The sequence below is a fragment of the Mauremys reevesii genome, linkage group 4 (assembly GCF_016161935.1).
Source record: "Mauremys reevesii isolate NIE-2019 linkage group 4, ASM1616193v1, whole genome shotgun sequence".
In the NCBI taxonomy this organism is placed as follows: Eukaryota; Metazoa; Chordata; order Testudines; family Geoemydidae; genus Mauremys; species Mauremys reevesii.
The window spans coordinates 111,605,529-111,627,275 of record NC_052626.1 but is presented as its reverse complement, the minus strand read 5'-3'; the positions used below and the strand labels follow the sequence as shown (position 1 = coordinate 111,627,275).

At 46.8% G+C, this 21,747-nt stretch overlaps 1 protein-coding gene and 1 long non-coding RNA gene across 4 annotated transcripts in view; one reads left to right on the top strand and one right to left on the bottom strand.

The window, feature by feature from the left end:
• LOC120404630 overlaps positions 1-21,747 on the bottom strand; it is a 143,349-nt gene that overhangs the window by 100,130 nt on the left and 21,472 nt on the right. The gene's annotated exons all lie outside the window — the stretch shown is intronic.
• Positions 1-21,747, top strand: part of EPS8L2 (EPS8 like 2) — a 116,499-nt gene that overhangs the window by 79,627 nt on the left and 15,125 nt on the right. For both annotated transcript variants that reach the window (XM_039537474.1, XM_039537473.1), the window contains exons 9-14: positions 7,274-7,353; positions 7,935-8,061; positions 8,416-8,504; positions 19,639-19,713; positions 20,608-20,756; positions 21,057-21,183. In XM_039537474.1, the coding sequence (XP_039393408.1) occupies positions 7,274-7,353; positions 7,935-8,061; positions 8,416-8,504; positions 19,639-19,713; positions 20,608-20,756; positions 21,057-21,183 (647 nt within the window). The remainder of the gene's footprint in view (positions 1-7,273; positions 7,354-7,934; positions 8,062-8,415; positions 8,505-19,638; positions 19,714-20,607; positions 20,757-21,056; positions 21,184-21,747) is intronic.

Sequence of the window (21,747 nt, the reverse complement as noted above, 5' to 3'; positions counted from 1 at the left end):
CACAGGTGTTTTTCTAACCTATTTTTAAAAACCCCAATGATGAAGATTCTACAACCTCGCTTGAAAGCCTATTCCAATACTTAACTATCCTTATACACTTCTACCCCACTATGTCCTCGGGAGCCAAAACATCTTACCACGTTATAGGTGAAATTGCGTTATATCGAACTTGCTTTGATCCGCCAGAGTGCGCAGACCCGCCCCCCTGGAGTGCTGCTTTACCACATTATATCCAAATTCGCGTTGTATCCGGTCACATTCTATCAGGGTAGAGGTGTAGTTAGAAGGTTTTTCCTAATAACTAACCTAAATCTCCCTTGCTGCAGACTAAGGGCAGGTCTACACTACGGGGGAAAATCGATATAAGATACGCAACTTCAGCTATGTGAATAACGTAGCTGAAGTCGAAGTATCTTATATCGAATTACCTACCGTTTTCACGGTGCGGGATCGACGTCCGCGGCTCCCCATGTCGACTCCGCTACCGCCGTTCGCGTTGGTGGAGTTCCGGAGTCGACAGGAGCGCGTTCAGGGATCGATATATCGCGTCTAGATGAGACACGATATATCGATCCCCGAGAAATCAATTGCTACCCGCCGATACGGCGGGTAGTGAAGACGTACCCTAAGAGGATTACTTCTTATCCTACCTTCAGAGGACAGAGAGAACAATCTATCATTGTCCTTTTTATAACAGCCTGAGGGTTCTTTTCCCAGACTTCTTTTTTGAAGACTAAATATATCCTGTATTTTTAGCCTTTCCTCATAGGTCAGGTTTTCTAAATCTTTTATCATTTTTGTTGCTCTTCTCTGGACTCTCTCCAATTTGTCCACATCTTTCTAAAGTTTGGCACCCAAAAATGGACATAGCAAGTAAAGCAGGACAATTACCTCCCATGTCTTATATATGACACTCCTTTTCGGACACCCCAGCATGATATTTGCCATTTTCACAACTGCAACACATTGTTGACTCATTCAATCTGTGATCCACTATATCTCCCAAATCCTTTCTGCAATACTACTTAGACAGTTATTCACCATTTTGTAGCTCAGCATTTGACTTCTTCTTCCTAAGGCCTAGTCTACATTGGGGGGATGGGGGGCGGGACGGGGAATCGATCTAAGTTATGCAACTTCAGCTACATGAATCACGTAGCTGAAGTCGACATACTTAGACCTACTCGCTGCGGTGTTTTCACTGCGGTGAGTCAACTGCTGCCACTCCCTCGTTGACTCTGCCTGCGCCTCTTGCGGTGGTGGAGTACAGGAGTCGATGGGAGAGTGCTTAGGGGTTGATTTATTGCAATAAATCGAACGCCGCTGGATCGATCGCTGCCCACCGATCCAGCGGGTAGTGTAGACATACTGTAAGTGTAGTACTTTGTACTTGTCTTTATTGAATTTCATCGTTGACCAATTCTCCAATTTATCAAGGTCCTGAGGGGACGAAATACTCTTTCCCAATGATGGACAGTAGAGGACAAACAGCTGATCTGTTCTTCTGTGTAAAGAAACACTATTTTAGAATTAGCTTTGCATAATGAAAATAATACGCAGCTTGGATTAGAAGATAGAAATTTGATTAATTTTTTAAGCAACTGATGTACACACTGTACATACTGGATTTAGAATGTCTTGTTCCTGGATTCAGAAACATCTCCAGGATAAAAAGGAAAATAATATTTATTACTTGTATAATTGCAGTACCTAATGGCTTCAATCAATATCAGTGTCTCATTGTGGCAGATGCTGTATAAACACTCACTAAGAGACAGTACCTGCCCCAGAGAGCTTTACAATCCAAATAGACAAGACAGAAAAAGAAAGCGTTACTATCTCCATTACATGGTAATCTAGTAGGTCTTTTCCAGCTCTCATTTCTATGATCCTAAGCTCTTATGGTATATTTTTTCCAGTTCTCTCAGATCAAATATATAGATTACACACTTGGATGATGTAGCTGGTGTTGTTGCCCCAAGATATGCACAGAAACATAGAACTCAGGAGCGGCTCTAGGAATTTCGCCGCCCCAAGCAGGGCGGCACGCTGCGGGGGGGCGCTCTGGCAGTCGCCACCGGAGCCGCGGGACCGGCGGACCCTCCGCAGGCACGGCTGCGGGAGGTCCACCGGAGCTGCGGCACCGGCGGACCCTCCGCAGGCACGGCTGCGGGAGGTCCACCGGAGCCGCCTGCCGCCCTCCCGGCGACAGCCAGAGCGCCCCCCCCGCGGCAGGCCGCCCTAAGCACGCGCTTGGCATGCTGGGGTCTGGAGCCAGCCCTGATAGAACTTACAAATGTAGCCCCAGGAGCAGTAACAGTACACCATGCTGCTGTTACATTTCATAGCAGTACTGTCATCACAGAGAGCACTCTGTTCAGGATTCAAAACCACGGCCGTATACACATGAGCAAACTGGAGCTGAAAATTCAAATGACCTGCTGCTGCTGTTCCATAGCACAGGCACTACCATTAAAAGAAACCAAGCAGCACAAGACTAGAAAATACCATCCAAGCTATAGCTTAAACAGAGGTTGTCTTTCACCCTCCACACCACCAACCTGATCCATCTTCCACTCCAAGGAGCACAATGATAGGCCCAAGACATAAACTTTTATTATGCTACATTTCTCAACTAGCTGACTTCACTGCAGTAACGTGACTCCAGCCAGCTGCGTCCCCTTTGCTTCCCAGGTGTAATCCTCAGGTACATGACTAGCTGGACAGACCACTGTGAAGACATAGGCCTCAATCCTGCAAAGAGCTCTATGCAGGTGGATTAAGGGTACGTCTACACTACGGGACTATTCCGAATTTGCATAAACCGGTTTTGTAAAACAGATTGTATAAAATCGAGTGCGCGCGGCCACACTAAACACATTAAATCGGTGGTGTGCGTCCACGGTCCGAGGCTAGCATCGACTTCTGGAGCGTTGCACTGTGGGTAGCTATTCCGTAGCTATCCCATAGTTCCTGCAGCCTCCCCCGCCCCTTGGAATTCTGGGTTGAGATCCCAGTGCCTGATGGGGCAAAAATCATTGTCGCGGGTGGTTCTGGGTAAATGTCGTCAGTCACTCCTTCCTCTGGGAAAGCAACGGCAGACAAGCATTTCGCGCCTTTTTTCCCTGGATTGCCCTGGCAGATGCCATAGCATGGCAATCATGGAGCCTGTTTTGCCTTTTGTGACTTTCACCGTATGTGTACTAGATGCCGCTGACAGAGGCGATTCAGCAGCGCTACACAGCAGCATGCTTTTGCTTTTGCATGACAGCAGAGATGGTTATCAGCCATACTGTACCATCTACCAATCCATAAATTGGTAAAAAGATGAGCATGGCTACCAGTCGTTTTGCACCATTTGCTGCTGTCATAAGTGCCCCTGGCTGCTCTTAGCCAGGGGCGCAAAAGCCAAAATTGGGAATGACTCCCAGAGTCAATCCCTCCTTTTTGGTATCTAAAAATAGAATCAGTCCTGCCTAGAATATGGGCAAGTGTACTAGAGAACCACTGTATCAGAGAGCACAGCTGCTCTGTGTCAGATCCTGCAGAAATTATGAGCTGTATGCTATTCACAGGAGGTGCTCCTGCAACAACCCCACCTGTTGATTCCGTTCTTCCCCCAGCCTTCCTGGGCTACCATAGCATTGTCCCCCCACTTGTGTGATGAAGTAATAAAGAATGCAGGAATAAGACACACTGACTTGTTAGTGAGAAATGAGTGGAAGGCAGCCTCCAGCTGCTATGATAGTCCAGACAGGACAGTAAGGAGTGTGGAGCAGAGGAGCCCAGCATCCCTCTGCTAGTCCAGGGGCAATTGAATCTTTTTTTTACATATGAAGGGTGGGGGCTGACAGAGCTCAGCCCCCTGTTGCTATGACGATGATGGTTATCAGCCATACTGTACCATCTACCATGAAAAATTAGGGCCAGGCACCCCTGATCGACCTAACGGATGCTAGTCTTCATGGTTACCAGTCCTTTTGCACTGCCCCATGTACCAATAGGCTGATGATGAGGACGGATACCAGTCGTATTGCACCATCAGCCACCCATGGTGGGGGGGAGCAAGGATGTTGGTGTTGAGTGCTGCAGCATCCGGTCTATCTGCAGCATTCAGTAAAGATAGGGTGACATGCTAAAGAGTCAAGAGAGGATTGTTTTCCCTTTCACTTCTGCGGGTGCGTGGGGAGGTGTGTAAATTGCCGAGCTATGCCCTGACCCACCGCGGACACTGTGTTTGACCCTAGAAGCATTTGGAGCTCAGCCAAGAATGCAAATACTTTTCGGAGACTGCAGGAACTGTGGGATAGCTTGAGTCCTCCAGTCCATGAGCGTCCATTTGATTCTTGGGCTTTCCGTTACGTTTGTCACGCAGCAGTGCGCTGAGCCCCTGCTATGGTGTCTGTCTGGAGATTTTTTAAAAATGATTTTGAATTTCGTCTTCTGTAACGGAGCGCTGATAGAACAGATTTGCCTGCCCTTACAGTGATCACATCCGCATGGTCCATGCGGGAGCTCTTTCTTTATTTTGATTTTTAACTGCATCGCCACACGTGCTGATCTGAGCTCCACGCTAGGCAAACAGGAAATATTCAAAAGTTCGCGGGGCTTTTCCTGTCTTCCTGGCCACTGCATCCGAGTTCAGATTGCTGTCCAGAGCGGTCAGTGGTGCACTGTGGGATACCGCCCGGAGGCCAATACCGTCGATCTGCGGCCACACTAACCCCAATCCGATATGGTAATACCGATATTAGCGCTACTCCTCTCGTTAGGGAGGAGTACAGAAACCGGTTTAAAGAGCCCTTTATACCGATATAAAGGGCCTCTTAGTGTGGACGGGTGTGGCATTAAATCGGCTTTACGCTCCTAAAACCGGTTTAAACGCCTAGTGTAGACCAGGCTTAAGTCAGCGTGTGCAGCAGTCTGCCCATGCAGAGATCAGTGACGTCAATGGGTCCTTAAACTGTAGAGATCACTAGCTCATTACAAACTGGCAAACATGCATCCTGGCAGACTGCCACATGCAAAGAGGCCACGGCTCAAAATCCTAAATAGTTGGCATTGGCCACAGATTGCAAAGACAAGACTTTGGAATATGTTGGCAACCGACCTCTTCTGGGACAGTCTCTTTCAATGAGATATCAAAAATGCCAAGGAAGATTTTTATATCATTCATTGTATACTTGGCATGAAACTGATCTCTGTGGTTTCCCCACCCCTCCACCTAATAATGTCTATGATGTAGTCCCATTAGGCAGGATCTGAAGAGCACTTAGTGGCATTTTGTTTCTGGTTCCACAAATTGCTTCCTTTACTATAGTATCAGAGGGGTAGCCGTGTTAGTCTGGATCTGTAAAAGCAGCAGAGAGTCCTGTGGCACCTTATAGACTAACAGATATCTGTTGGTCTATAAGGTGCCACAGGACTCTTTGCTGCTTTTCCTTTACTATTTTTCCAATACCAGTTTCACTAAGAAGCTTGGTATCCCCTCCCCAGCCACAAGCACAGCTGTGTCTGAACTCTCCCTGCTAACCTACTCCTTCATGTTCATGGTCATACGGGACTGTTCCATGGCCAATCTGGATTATAGTCACCAGCTACATCACACAGCGTAGTCAAGTGTATGTCTTATCCTACCTCATAGATGAGGATAGAACTGTGCACCTTCTCCAGAAATACAAGCTCTGGCCTCTTCAGCTGAAGCGGGATCTTTAACAGCTGTTATTAGGGTTTTACACAACAGAGGCTGCAGCCACTAGAGGGCAAGATAGTCACACTTGAGCAGGTCTGCCATTCTATCCACCCAAGGACAGTGGTGTACAGACACTAGACAATGCACTACTAGGTCTCCCACTGAACACTCTTGTTTATTATTTGCTTTACAGTAACACCCTGGGGCCCACTTATTATTGGAGATGCATTTTACGGGGCTGGACATTTTAGAGTTAAGCCTCCTGTATTTTTCATAGGCAACACTTCTGGTGCACATCTTTATCATAAAATGGCCAAGACCCACACACCCTTAACTCTGCTCTTCACAGTACATTCCAAATGCTTTATGGAATTCTCAAAATCTGTCCACTACATCAACAGGGCTGGCACTGCTTAAGTTCAGGGACCGTGTCCAGATAAAATGGAGTCCAGCATGTATCAGTGGGACAGTACAATATCTTGAATGTTAGATGCCTCACTGAATCAGTCCACCATTAAGACATAATTCAGTGCTTTCTCTAGAACACCTGTCCAAACTAGTCACCTAATCCCCTCAATTAGGGATGATATGCAGGCAGTTTTTGTGGTTCTCTGCCAAAACAATCTCCCAATGCTCCCATATTATATATTCTGTGAATCTGTCTGAACTCCTATGGCACTTGCTAAAGGAGCCTTCTGGGACTTTGGACTCTTGTTTCCTGAACTTAGTCATTATTCTTTTAACAAAAAAGCTGACCCAGAAACTGCTTATTCTGAAATACCAATATGTCATTGACCAGTCTGTCATCTGAAAGCCTGTGGACTACCTGTGTCTTTGTTTTTATTTACTCCAGAGTGAGCTTATGCAAGTTAAACAGAATTACATCTTGAGGCAGCACGTACAAGTCTGCACAGAGCTCCTCTGATCTTTGTACAAGCATGTATAAAATATCAGTCAAGCAGAAATCCTGGCACACTGAGACTAGCAGACTAGCCTTTGCATTTATTTGTGTCTTTTATTCTCTTTTCTTCAGTCTGACCATCCCTTGTATTTTTGATCTTTTGCCCATGTGACAATAGAAGCTTCTGCTGATGGATGGTGTGGATGTGTATTTCAATCAACCTTGACCTAAGAGTGCATGTGGCAGCTCACATTATGTTGCTCACAGTGTCAAGAGACTGCAGGTTTGATCTCCAGCAGGCCAGTCAAGTAACAGTGAAGTCAATGGAGCTACAGCTGAGGATCTGGCCCTGCATATTGTTTTCAGTAGCTGCAACTAACTGGCTGTTGTTTCTTATGATTCATGCACTGTTTGAATTTGCAAGCTGACAATAAATCAATACACAGATATCGCAGACAGGTGCTACATCTCTGAAGGGCTTAATTAGCACTGTTGATCTCCTAGCTGAATGTTCTCTGCATTCCCATAGACAAATTTTTGTAACCCAGCATAAATTAACATGCAAAACCCAATTAAGTTTTATCACTCAGTTGGGTACAATGCCTTTATTATTTGTTGGGAGTGCACCCCTGTTTTCATCCTTCTGATTGTTAACACCCTGCCATTTGCTTGCTTGGCAGAATTTGAACGACGCAGCTCCAGCTCCCAGGAGCATGAAGAGTCCCGAGCGATCTTAGCACAGAAGATTGAAAAAGAAACGGTTGGTAGCAGGAGTTGGGCATCCATAACAGGCAAAGCGATGTGGGGAGAAAGGGAAGAAATTTGTCCTTCATGGACAAATTGTATGCAATTTAATCATTTAAAACTGGCACCTAAATACCCACCAAGAGGAGATGGACAAGAGAGAAGATGATGCATAGGTCAGATTGTGCCATTTGTACTTGCCTTATTCCTTGAGTAGTTGGGACTTTTCAAAGAGTGAGGTACTAACTTGATATGGAAAAGAGTGCCCTGATTAGGCCCAGAGATGCTATTCATGCAGTTTATTTTTTCCAGTTGCCATGCAGTTGGCCAGATACCACATTGACAGATGCAGTAGAACAGAAGTGCCTAGACACAGAATTTTGTGCCTGGAAATCACACCATTAGAAAAAGATCAATTCCACCTTATTTCATGCCTTGATAAACAGCTCCTCCAGGGGCTCTAAGGAAGTGATCACTAGACCCTGGGACTGAGGCCCTGGTGGAAGTTATACTTCAGTGCTTGGGCTCCTAAGTCTGATGCAGTAGCTGCTCTTTTGCCCTGGGTTCAGCATTTTTGTCTCTTTGCTCCATTCACAGCAAATCCTGAACTGCACCCTGGATGACATTGAGGTATTTGTTGCCCGGCTTCAGAAAGCAGCAGAGGCATTCAAACAGCTGAACCAACGGAAGAAAGGGAAGAAGAGCAAGAAGAAAGCACCAGCAGGTATAGTCAATCAACCAGCATAATAAGCAAGTGGGTGAACAAGAGGGCTCAGTTAATGACTTGGGAGGAAATCTAAGCAGGCACAAATTGGCGTCTTCCTGAAGCCTTCAAGTTCAGGTTCAGTGACATAACAATACATTCAGCACCATTCTATAACTCCAGCTTAGTAAGCAAAGATTGCAGCATGGAGAAAAGATGTTCGCCGTGTCTTTATTATGTATGTGCTGCACTGCTAGGGCTCCTGAAATCTAATGAGCCAAATAACCCCTTGTCATGAAAACCAATTACTTTAATTCATCAGAAATTTGAAAGCATGCTTTGCTCAAATAATCTTTCTTCCCAACTTCTTTTCAGAGGGGGTACTGACTCTTAGAGCAAAGCCTCCAACGGAGGCTGAGTTCATCGACTGCTTCCAGAAAACCAAGCTGGCTCTCAACCTCCTGGTAAGGTGCAAATGTATTTCATTCCTTTTCTATGCTGTACTAAGAGTGTTGTATGCCCATGCTGTATACCTACAGAACACAATTACTATGCATGTATATTGGAAAACAACTGTGATGTCTCAAAACCAACAGAAAATAATACTGAAGCACCAGCTTTATTTCCTCCTGGTTATTTTAGTACGGGGATGGGGTGGGACATATTCTAGATTCGTACATCATAGTCACTTGCTGACAAAATGCTGGTTAAAGCTTTTATATAACGTTTCTTGAAGCAGGTTTCTAATGGTAAAAAGGAGGAAGGTCCAGGCACAAAAATATTGTTACCACTTTTGACCTGAGCTTCTAGTCAAAGTTCAACCCTGAAGTTTGTGCTGGTAGGGAGGAGAATTGAAGGATGGAGTCCAGTACCGTTGAGGCAATCGTGTTTATTTACACAGAACACACAAAGTCTGGTTCCCTGAAAACAGGAGGAACCAAACAATAGAAGACAGTGTCCTTGCTCACAACACCTCCCCAATGGCACACTCTCTCTCTCGGCTTTTCCCAGGATTGTGTTACCCGCTGCTTGCTAGGCCGCTGTCTGTCTCGCTATTCCATCCACACACCCTTACCCAAGGGAAATGACCTGTGGAGCGCACCACCCAGATGGTCAGTTACTGGGCAGGCTCACATACCCCATTTAGTCTTAGGCAGGACGGCTCAGCTGTCTCTCAAAGCTATATTAAATGAGGGGTGGAGATCACAACAGTTTAAATGAGGTTTAACCCAGCCCTCAACAATACGTACATATTTGCAGGCCAACATTTGTGTGAGCACAATTATCACAGCTGTGAACGCAAATGGGCCGTTAGACATCTAGATACTCATTCGTGCACAAGTCAGTGTTTTTGCACATACACTTCCACTTGCTGCCTTTAAAAAAAAATCTGACTAGTTATGCAATTTTTCTACTTCTCTGTTTCGATGGGGGGGCAGGAAAGAAAAGAGGTTGTAAATAGGAAAGAAAAAACCATTGTGCTTTAACATTGTTCACATCGGACACGTTACATATAGCGTTACTTTGTATGAGCTCCTAAAATACTGGCCCATGTGGAGGGCCACATAAGTAACTGAGCATACCCATGCTTCTAATTTTTTTCCCCAAATGCTTTATATAGCTCTTACTTTCCATTTCTCCTCTGGATGAGTTGCCGTGTTACAAACAGTAGAGCCAGGTACTACGAAGCGTGAAGATGTACCAAATGCTGCTGATTCTGCTTAACTATACATATTAGAAAAGCAGGGTAATGCCTCTGTTTGAATGAATTTGTCATTTCATAGAACTCTAACCAAGCTTGCCCAATGAACCAGATCTAGCAAGATTAGTTTTAAGGAAGTTATTTGCAGAGAAACCACAGACTGTAAACAAGTCTGGGGCAACTAGCAGACCAACTTCAGACTTTTCTATTGCAACTGAATATTAATGCACATTCCCCCACCAGGGAATGAGCTGGCAATGCCAGCAAACCCCACCACTCCTCCCCCTAGTGACCATCACTCGTGGGGAAGAGCCCTGGGGCAAACTCTGATAGGATAACTAACACCAAAGGCCAGATTATGAACCCCACCACAAAGCTCACTTTGTGCATCCAGGGCAGCAAGAAGTGTCCTTAAAAGCTGTGCTAAAGAAGTGGCCGAGGATTCACCTGGAATACAGGAATCCTTAGCTGGCATGACTGGATTTACCCCAATCTTTCCTGATTCCCTCAGGCAGCAGGGGCTGGGGAGGAAGTATGACAGAAGAAGCAGGGTCGGGGCAGAATTCTGGTCTAGCTGCTAAATCAGTCCTTGAAGGTGCTGTTAACTTGTGCTGGAGGCCTGCCCACAATCAAGGGAGGTTTAGATCAGGGGTCTCAAACTCAAATGACCACGAGGGCCACATGAGGACTAGTACATTGGCCCAAGGGCCACATTACTAACACCTCCCCCCCGCCGCCCTCAGCCACGTCCCCACTCTACCCCTTCCATGAAGCCCCGCCTCTTCCCACCCCTTCCCTGCCCCCATACCAACCCCTTCCCCAAAATCCCCACCCCAACTCCACCCCCTCCCTGCCCCCAAGGGGTGTAGGAAGGGTGTGGGGTGTGGCACGGGGTTCAGGGCAGGGGGTCAGGTGCAGAGTGTGGCAGGTGGCTCAGGGAAGGGGGTTGGGGTGCAGGAGGGATGCGGGATTAAGCAGGGGTCTCAGGGCAGGGAGTCAGGGTGCAGGGTACGGCAGGGGGTCAGGGTGTGGCAGGTGGCTCAGGGCAGTGGGTTGGGGTGCAGCAGGAGTATGGCAGAGGGTCGAGGTGCGATGGAGGATCGGGGTGCAAGGTGCGGCAAGGGGCTTAGGGCATGGGGTTCGACTGCTGGAGGGGCTAGCGGGGTGAGCTGTGGCCCGTCACGCACCGGGGGCAGGGCAAGCTCCCTGCCTGCCCGCTCTGCCCCCGCGCCGCGCCGCTCCGCTCCGGGAAGCAGCTGGAATGTGGGGGAGCAAGGGCACAGGGGTGTGTGTTGCTTCAGGCACCATCCCCAGCATCTCCCATTGGCCGGGAACGGGGAACTCCAGGGAGCGGTGCCTGAAGCAACAGCAGCACACGCCCCCTGCACCTCTCTGCTCCCACTTTCTTTCTGCTTCCCGGAGCAGCGTGGGGGCAGGGCAGGCAGGCCGGCAGGGAGCTTGCCCTGCCCCTGGTGCGCACCGGGCCAGAGCCGCTCTAGGTAAACACTGGGGGAGGGCGGGGGGGTTGCGAGGAGCTTGCGGGCCGCAGAAAATAACCTCGCAGGGCGGCCTGCGGGCCACGTGTTTGAGACCCCTGGTTTAGTGCCACCTTTGCTCAACCCCGCCTCTAGGATTAAGCTACAAAGAGGAGGAGGAATTATTTAGTTTGCTCAGAGAATGAGGGCTCAGGTTAGGAAAAATGGGATGTAATTAAGTGAAGCAAAATGTAGGCTGAATACCAGGGGAAATCACTGAGCTACAAGTTCTGTGAGATTGGGGAATGATCACCTAAGGAAAGTGGTGAAAGTACCATCTCTTGAGTCATTTTAAAAAGTCTGGACTGGAGGATATTGCAGGGAACATTCCTGCACCAATTCTCTAGGAGTGACCTAGTAAGTCTTTTCCATTGCTAATTTTTCTGACTCTGATAGAAAGAATCACTCTGGCTCTTCAACTTTGCTTCGTTGGAGGAAAAGTGACACCAGAAGCATCGAGATGTTCCAGTTAGAATGTAAACAGTTTGGGACCAGGGTCAGCTCTGTTAGGCATTTCTACAGTGCCTAGAAGTTAGACAAAAAACCTACACACATGCTAATAAGCTTGCCAGAGATCACCCCCAATTCCAGCAAGGGCTCTGGTAGGTGATCAGCCCTTCAAACTGCACACAGGAGTTTTTCTGTGGCTACAAGTTCATAACAGCTTTTAGTGCACTGTGGGTCTTTGATCTTCAGAGCCCATGAATAGCTAATCAGTCAGACAATGGCGCTCTCCTCAGGGACTAGCTTCAAAAGGTTGAGTCTGGAGGTGGGAATTTTCATTCACTTCCCTCCAGGTGTTTTCTAGGAAACCCACTTAACTTTGTTTGTCCCAAAAATTCCTTCTTGTCTTCATTGTTTAAAATAGTCCTTTGAAGCTCATAACACTTCCCAGAGTTTACACTGGTCATGTTTGCGTCCTAGAGAATTTGTATACAATCCCACATCCACATATAAATTTTGCATTTACAATACAATGGAGTCCAAATCTACTGAAACTTAATTCAATAAGATCTCCCAAAGATATTGAAGGAAATTGCCATATGCATCACAGGTGCCTTAAACTGGTGGAGTTTATTTCTCTTTCCATATGGGAATCGTTATACTGATATAAAAGCACTTTTATACCGATATAACTCCATCCACACTAGGGGGTTTGTACCACTTTAACTATACTGGCATGGTTAGCTCTATACAACTTGTGGGTTTAGATGAGCCCTTAGTCATAGACACAAACTGCTGCCCTGAGGAATGTAAAGGGGAAGTAGCAATGAAAATATTAATAAATTAAACTAGCCCCAATAGAAACACAGCATTTGCAGAATCTCAGGTTGTGTAACTGCACACGCCTTAGGAGATGTATCTAAACCTACTAAGTGAAGTTGTTGAAGCAGAAGTCAGCTCCAGCATCACACCCTTCAGCACCGAGTTTGTGATAGAAAGCTTATGTTAGAGACCAGACAACAAAGTGTTTGTGAGATCCACAAACTCCATCCTTAGCTGTAGACAGAGAGCAGAGTAAGTGTGAGTGAATTAAAGTAAGACAGGATCAAAATGGCAAAACAAAAGAGGACAAAGTCAAAAACATTATGGCTATGAAAAGACATAATCAATCAGAGGCAGTCAGGATAAAACAGAGAAAGAAGTAATGATTGGATGTAGCAGAGAGAAGTGGCATGAGGTTCAAACTTATTGGGATAGTCATTGTGTAGTTTGAGATAGAAAAGCTTAAAAGCTATTAAAGAGTTCAGGAAGAGTATAGTAGAGATATTTTGAGTCTCATTAAATTTCAATTTCTCAACATGAATTCAAATTTTTGCCTTAAAAGTTTGAAGTCAGAGGAGAATGTCTGAAGAAATTTGAGGCAGGGAAAAGGAGAACTACTCAGCCCCAACAACACACAAGAAAGGCAAAGGATTATTATGGCCCCAACAACACCCACACAGGTTTTCAGTTTATAACACCTGAGGCCAAAACAAAAATATTACACAACCCAAGGTTTATTTAAAGGCCACAACAACCCACCAGAGTTCCATTTTTTTCCCAACCAAATCCAAGCCACCACCCCCAGGTTTTAGTTCAGCCACAGGTCATAAGGTTACCAGCCAGAGGAGTAGTTCCCAAGATGTTTGTGGGCAAAGCAGTCCATGTCTGGTGTTGTTTAACATCATAAACTATTTACAGTTTACAAAGTTTTCTGCAATGTGTTTGGCTCCTCTCCTCATGCACCAAGTCTGGTGTAGTTAAAAAAAAGGAACAATGAAAACTGGGCCTTTAAAAAAAACTGGTTTGGGTGCCAACACTGCAGTCTCTGGGCACGCCCAACCTGGTGTTTTTCTGTGGCAGGTGGCTGCAGGTGTCTGTCGGTGGACAGCAAGGCAGCCATCCAGGTCTGGAATGCAGGATGGTTGGTCTGGGGAAACTGGCCTGGGCGGGTACTGAGAACTGGCGGGTAGGCTCATAAGGCTTGTCAAACAGTGGGGAGCCCTCAGTAGGAGAAGCATCAGTGCCGTCATATGATCCCCCCAGTGAGTGAGACATCAGATAGGCAAAGGGGGCGTGTTGGAGGCAGTAGGTAAGAAGAATCCCAATAAGGGGGGGAACAGCATGAAACGGGTTTATGCAAGCTTGAGGTGGGTGTTTCTACAAGTAAAAGCCTTAGTCTATAGTTGGTTGGGTGTATTTAGCCAATGAAAGGTAAGGTAGGGTGTATGCCAGAGTGTGAAAGCTAGAAGTGGGGGTGGGGGGCCAAAGAAGGGGTTGGACCAAAGCAGTCCAGGACCCCGCAATCAGGAAGGAGACAGGCCTCAAATGAAAAGGAGGTCCAAAGGAGGATCTTCAGCACTGTGAGGGCAGTACAGGTGCTAGGAAAAGATCCTTAAGGGTGGCCAAAGCACAAGTTGAAGCAAAAAAATGGACCAGAGGAAAAAGTCTTGAAAAAAAAAAAAAAGTCAATTTTTTTTTAATTTTGTTAAGAGAAAATTGGTTTGCTTTTACCCTTATGCAGGGCAAGACTATGAGCAGTTTTCTTAACGCAGCGTTTTTGGCACACACAAGACATGCTTTGACTATTGACAGGCAGTAGCATTGATGTACAGGAGCATGGGTTATGATGAGGTGCACATGTGAGGGGGTGCCCACAGAGTGGGCGTGCGTGCGCCGTGCCAGGGTATGGGGCCAGAGTGCTTGCAGGAGTGCCGCGAGACTGTCGGGTACTGAGGGGGGAGGCAGGCTCCCGCTCATAGGACCTTCAGGTAGTTTTGCGTGAAAAAGTACGAGCAGCCCAACTGCTTTCAGCAAACGGTAAAGGTTAGGCTTTAAGCGTGGCCCGCTGCGGGGCAGGGCCAGGCGGTCTTGGGCAGCCCGGCAGGGAGGCATGGCGGGGTGTGAATAGCCAACGGAGCGGTGAGAGGCCACTGCAGAAGAGGATGCAATCAGGCCGGAAGGAGCAGAAGGCGAGAAACACATGCTAGGAGGTTGTCCAGTGGCACGCCAAACAGGTTGTTCCTGTGCTGATGATGCTAGGACTGGCAGGTTCCTCACCTGGTGCCAGGGCTGACAGGGGCACTGGCCTGATAGGAAGGGAGGTTAAGGCAAGGAAGCCTTGTAACCTTAGCAAGCCAAGGGCAAAAAATTAAAAAAATGCTGCTGCTGCTGCTTAAAGGAAAGGGGCCTGGGCGTGTGAGAGTGGGCCGGGTGGTAAAATGAGAGGTGAGCAGGCTGGTCACCGTGCTGATCAGCAGGCAGGCCAGTGCAGGAGTGAAGAGTGAGGGCCACAACAGGCTGCTGCCAGGGGTTCGATCAGCTGGGGGTTAAAAGTGCAGGGCAAAGGTGGGGGCCCGCCAGGTGGGCTGGGGGCATGGGGCCAGCTCCGCCTCTGGTGGACAAAAAGGTGAAAGGGCTGCTGGAAAGTAAAAGGATGGGGGGTTGTGTGATGGGAGGGGGAGAAGGGCTTTGGAGTAGGAGGAGGCCATTGTTTCTGGGAGAGGAGGAAGGAATTGAGGTGGAGGAAGGCTAGCAGGGTCAGGAGCAAGGTTAGGGGTGAGTCGGTGGAGACAGGAAGCCACTATAATTAAGAAGGACCAAGGCCCCACAGAAGAATGTCAGCCTAGAAACCTGTTTTGTTTAGTCTTGTTGCAGAGAGGGCAGTTTTGTCTAGTTTTTCTCAGTGCTGCAGGTTTTTTCTTCTCTGTCTTGAAAGGAACATTTTGGATCCATCTCCCCCTTGGCCTCTGGTGTGTTGGTGTCTCTGTAGGGTATCTTGAGTGCTCTCTCCTGTGTGATGATGCGTGTCTCTACATAGGATGTCCTCGGCTGTAATGCGGACGTGGATCTGGATGTCAACCTGACGTATGGGCGTCGTGGAAGCGCGCAGCATTGGCTTGTGGGGGTTGGGTGGTGGCACGTGGGGAGGCGGGCTGAAGAAGCAACTGTATGGTCCCTCCAGCCCTTGGCTAAAGAGATATTGAGTGTCTGAGAGCACAGGGTGAAAGAAAAGTTGAGACCAAAGAGAAATTGAGTGAGTGAAAACAGGAATTCAAAGTAGATAACATTGAAGTGAGCAGCAATGCTGGATTGAAGATTGACAGTAGCTGCACATGATGATTACTGATTGACCAGACTGCTGATCCTGACAGTGATAGCAACTGTATTAAGGGTCTCCGTCCTAGGGAGAGGAGGGAGGCTTAGGGAGTTTTACAGGGTTTGAGGAGGCGCTGAGGGGGAGTGCAAGGGCAGTGGACTGAGTTTGGGGGCTGAATGGGCTTGTGGGTGGGGACCTTCCCGGGGCGGGCTGACACGGGGGCGGGGGGGGGCTGTGGGGGCTAAGGAGGGCTCCACTTGAAAGGAGACGGCTCTGCATCAAGGAGGGGGCCTCCAAGTCAAAGGCAGAAGTCAGTAAGGTCAGAAAGAAAGGAGTGAGGCAAGTCAGTGAGGGAATTCCGGGGAGAGGGGCTGTCATCAATAATTCCAACACTTCAGGAGTGCAGCATCAAGTAGAGTCTCACTCACAGAGTAAATCCAGGCCCATCAAGGGAAAAACTAAAGTAGAAAAAAAAAAAACAAAAAAAAAGAAAAAACAAAAAAAAAACAAAAAGAGGCATAAATAACATAAAGAGAAGAGAGATAAAGAGAGTCCAGGGTTGCCTTCCACCCCAGTTGCAGTTTAGGCCCAGAGATGATCAGAGGAGGCCAGAGCTCCAGTATCAATGAGGGAGAGGGAAACAGACAAAGTACAGACAGGCAGTCAGAGACTGAACCCTGGACTTGGAGCTCTAGAGAAGAGAAGAGGCTGAAAAGAAAGAGAGGAAGGGAGAAAAAAAAAAACAAAAAAAAAAAAAGACATTCGAAAAAGACCATCACAAATTTTGAGCATTGAGCAGCTGCTGTTCGCTGTTCGTGTCAGCTGCAGCTGCTGGCCTGCTGGCTGGGCTGGGGGTGTGGGTGCTGGGGCTGGGCTGTGCTGGCTGGGGTGGCTGTATCTGCGGATGGCGACCCCAGCTCTGGGGCATCAGGGGGGGGCGTCCCGGTGACCACGCAAAACAATTTCCTGATGGCTGGTTTTGCCAGGACCTCTTCCCCGAGCACCCTTCCCTCCCCCCACCGGCCACCCCCCCCCCCTCAACCACCAAAATAAAAAAGCCAAAAGCTAAAGCTTCCTTTTCTTCTTCTTTTCTTTTCTTTTTTTCTCTACTTTTTTCTTTTCTTCCCATGCAAAACAAACTTTTCTCCAACCAACTGACTGACCACACCCCCACCACTAAGAAACTTTCTTAAATAACCTTAAGAAAAAAACAAAATAAAACAAAAACAAAAAAATAAAATAAAAGTGCTGCCTGCTGCTTGTGCTTTGCTTTTTTTGCCTAATTACTTCTTTTTGTGTACCTTCATTTCCTCCCTTCCCTCCATCTGCATTCAGATTCAATCCTGAGTCCTCCCAGACTTCCTGCACTCTGGAGGAGTCTGGAGAGGAGGATAGGGGCAGGTGGGTGGGGACAAAGTGAGTTAAAACAAACACTGGTTTTACACCCTCCATAACAAAATAACATGGAGGGTTCACACTCAGAGATTACATGAATTTTACAAATTTTAATTGCTTTTGCCCCTGCTGACAAAACCTGTTAAAACACCAACATAACCAGTAACATAACTGGTCTTTTTCTCTCTGGCCTTACTCCTCTTTAAGAAGCCCTGTGAAAAAGAGGCTGAAAGAAACGCACCTCATCTCTGGGCCACCCCCGCCGTATACCCAGTCCAATGTGTACACTACACATGTAGTGTTCCTCCCTTGTCCTGTACATTCTCCTGGTTCTTTCTTTCATTCCATTCTTATCCCTCCCCCCCAATCCCCAGCGGACTTAGTCAGGCGCTGGTCCATGACCCATGGTGTCTGACAGGAGCCCTCCAACGTTTATCCTTCCAACTGTCACACGACCCTCGATATTGAAATGGCTGGGAAATGAATCTCCGTGCGTGGCCTGCCAATTGACCACTGTGATGATCTGACCACTGGACAGAGCAGACAGAAGGACAGAGGAAACGACGAAGCCCCCAATGTGTTAAAAAGCAAGTCCTCCTCCTCTCAGCCAGCACCCGAGTGAGTTTGGAGATGGTATAGCAGCTCAGAGAGACCAGAGAACAGAGACAACAAATCGATCAATCAACTCATCACACCCTCCTTAGCTAAAGAAAGAAGCTTGGAGAGTGTGTTGTTAAGTTTGAGCATCAGCATCAATGTTTATAACACAAAAGTAAACAAAGTGATTAACAGATCATAATGGTCATGCAATAATCATCAAAGATTACAAAATAAAAAAAAGGTTAAAAAAATTGGAGAGAAGAAGAGGAGAGAGATGGCTATGGCTACTTATTGGGGGGGGAAGGTCATGAGAGTAGTGCAGGGTCAAGCTTTTTGATAAAAGTTTCAGACAGAGACATGTAGTCTGAGTTAAGTTTCAGTTCATAAAGAGTTCAGACTCAACAAAGTGACATCAATTCTTTTTTACATTTTCTTCTCCATATTAATATTTAAAGACACACACACCCCGCCTAATGTTACTTAGAACCTACATAGCACTTCCCCAACATGAATCCGTCCTCACATCTCGCTTGGGAATTGGGCAGCTCCATTTTGCATAAGGAAACACTGAAGCAGAGAGGTTAAGTGATTTACCCAAGACCGCAGATTCGCTGCTAGGGCTGGGACTAAATGCAGCTGCTCCTGGCTCCTAAGACTGTGCTCAGATGACCTCACCTCTCTCTCACAACAGGATGCATGCAGCAGAAATAATTAAGGCACAAAAATAAGGATTTTAGCACATGCAGAGCCGCAGTACCTTGCAGTTCCAGTGAGAGATCTAATTTTCCATTGTAGCAATGCCAACAATTTGTGACAGAGAGAGAAAATAGAGGAGGCATAGACTGAAGTGGTGTCACTACATCTCCCATTGATTGCTGCAAAAATACACTTGATTTTCATAATTTAATCCCAGGCATCTGTTCTTCCTTTGCAACACAGCCCATTTCAAAAGGCAGAGCATTTAGGCCTTGTCTATGCTTGGGATTCTGCAATCAGTGGCCATCAACTTCTCTAGATACACTGGTGCAAACCCCCAAATATACTCAAGGCCTTCGGCCATGTCTACACTACAGTAGTACAGTTGTGCCAATATAGCATAGACGCTTCCCACATTGACGGAAGGGGTTTTTCCATCGCTGTAGTAAATCCACCTTTCCAAGAAGTGGTAGCTAGGTTGATAGAAGAATTTTTTCCCATAAGCCTAGTTGCATGTCTACAGTGGGATTTAGGTTGACTTAATGATGTCACACACAGCCTTGAACAATGCAGCTAGATCGACCTATGTTTTAGCTGTAACCCAGGCCGCAGTGAAGAATTTTCCCTGTTGGTAATTTACTGAATACATTTGCAGGGCACCTAGCTCACAATGGGGTCAGATGCCTAAATAACTCTGAAGTTCTAGACCCTTTTCTCTACCCAGAAATTTATGGTTCAGGTTTTCAAAAATGACCAATACTTTTGGGTTCTCAACTCAAAACATCTTGAAAGCTTGTGATTTTCAGAGGGCAGATGTTTGGCACTTTCTGAAAAATCAGGCCGCTTTATGGGTTCTCAAAATGGACACCAAAGAAAAGAAAAAGAAAAACAGAAAAAAGAATTGAGTCACCCAAAATCATTATGTCACTTGGGCTAGGTCTCATGATTGGAAGCTAACCATTTATTTTTTTAGTTCTCAGTCTCCTACAGTAAGGGAAAGTACCAGAAAACAGTAATCTCTCTATATCACAGAAGATAGGAACCAAAAGCCAGGTTTGGATTAATCTGGGATTCTTCTCTCTTTTCAGGCCAAATTGAGAAAGCATATCCAGAACCCGAGTGCTTCAGAACTAGTGCATTTCCTGTTTGGGCCACTGGAACTGGTAACCCTTTAAATACAATTCTTATTCTTACTAATGTGCCTATGTAAAAAGTAGCACTAGTAGAGAATAAGAGGCAGACAGAAAGATACTGGACATGATCCGGATAAGGGCAGGTGCGCCAGTATTAGGTGTACATGTGCAAGATAAGAAGTTACAAGCAGCACAGGGGGCACAGAACCTGATCCTGCATTAGTGATCACCATTGTACCAATGCCAATCGTGGGCATATAGCTCCCCACATTATCCCAGAATACTAGCAGGTGCAAATATAACCACTGTTTGGGGCATGTTGTGTGTTCTCCATAGTCTAGTACAGCTCCTGCTCAGAAGATTCAGTCCTTTAGTTCAAACTATAGAGTCTTGTGTTCTTAGCATTGGCAGTCCCTGATCATGACCAAGATGGCAGCCATTGTAGAAAGTCAGAGGGGCAGTACATAGCCAAGCTTGCTAGATTAGGACAGCACTGAAACCCATTTCCTTAAAGACACCAATCACCTATTTTTACCCGGGGCACTTGCAGGGAGCATATGGGGATTCAGACTACTGTGCAAAACTGCACAATGAATTCACAGTCAAACCTTGAAACAGCACAACATTCATCTGGGTTCAGGTTTGATTACAAACTTGAACATGGCTCAAACTATTCACTAGGGTTGCGAGCCTTTTCAGACTTAGGGCCTATGGTCATGAGAACAAAATATGGTTCCAATTTGGAGCGGCCCTGGGCCCCAATTTCAAGCAAATATCACTCAATATTAGCCCTGAAATACTATGAGAGATTCCCAGTTTCAACAAGAAACCCAGAGAAACTGATTTTCAGTTTGAGATTGTGGGATTTGTTCATGAAGTGAAAGTTTGTAACTGGCATTGTGTGTATGTGTGTGTGTGACCTAGATCATCCACAGCTGTGGAGGCCCTGAACTCGCAGGGTCTGTCGTCAGCCCGCTTCTCTCTAAAGACACCACAGATTTCCTGAGAGGACACCTGACACCGAAAGAGATGATGCTCTGGGAGTCCATTGGAGAGACGTGGACCAGATCCAGGTAAGAGTTAGGCTGGGCAAAGGGACAATCAGCAGATTTCCAAGTTCTAAGAACAATTCAGAGCAGCATTTCACTTCTGTAGCCCATTCAGGGGGGCTGAGCGTGAGGGCAGGATTTTGTCCAATAGGCTGAAAAACTAGGGGCCTGATTCACTGTTGTCCTGCACCTGTGTGGCAATTTACACCCTCTGCACTGATGTAAGTAATGTCAGCAGGTACAGGGCCATGGGGACTTGGGTCCTAGAAATGTACCATTTGAGGATCTGACTCTGCATATAATTTTTCCCTCCCATCTTTTAAGAGCGGAATGGCCTAGAGAGTCTGTTGTCCCAACCTACATCCCAAAGTTCCGCAATGGATGGGAGCCGCCCCTGGAAATCTTCCGTGGAGCCCCATGGGAAATAGACATTGGACATTTACAAGAAGAGGTAGGTCTCATGCCTCAAGTCATCTTCCTTTTCTACTAACTTACTTGGCCAGCGGGCCAGATCCTCTGCTATCCCAGTTTATACCAGCTACAGATCTGGTCCTGTATTTCGAAGATGACCTCAGGGACAAATGCCAGGTTCACGGCAAGAGCCTTGCTGTTTTTCAGCTGGGTTGATGCAGACGTGAGACCTACTGACTTTCTTGAGATGAGGCAAAGGGCTTTATTCTCCACTCCATTACTGCAGTGAAATGCCATTGAATTCAGTGGAGTTCACCAGTTTTATGCTGGCGTGAGCAGGGAATCAGGTGCAAAGAGTCAGTGGGTTGGTTGGATTAGAACCCAGGTTCCTAGCTCTCTGTTGCCAGTACTAAATCTCTTAGGGCAGGTCTGCACTGCAAAAAAAAACACCCAAAAACCTGCAGCAGTGAATCTCAGAGCCCAGCTCTATAGATTCAGGCTCACACTCTGGTACTAAAAATAGCAGTGTAGATGTTCTGACTCGGGCTCTGAGACCCACCCCCATTGCCGGGTTTCAGAACTCAAGCAGGAACAACTAGTGCTA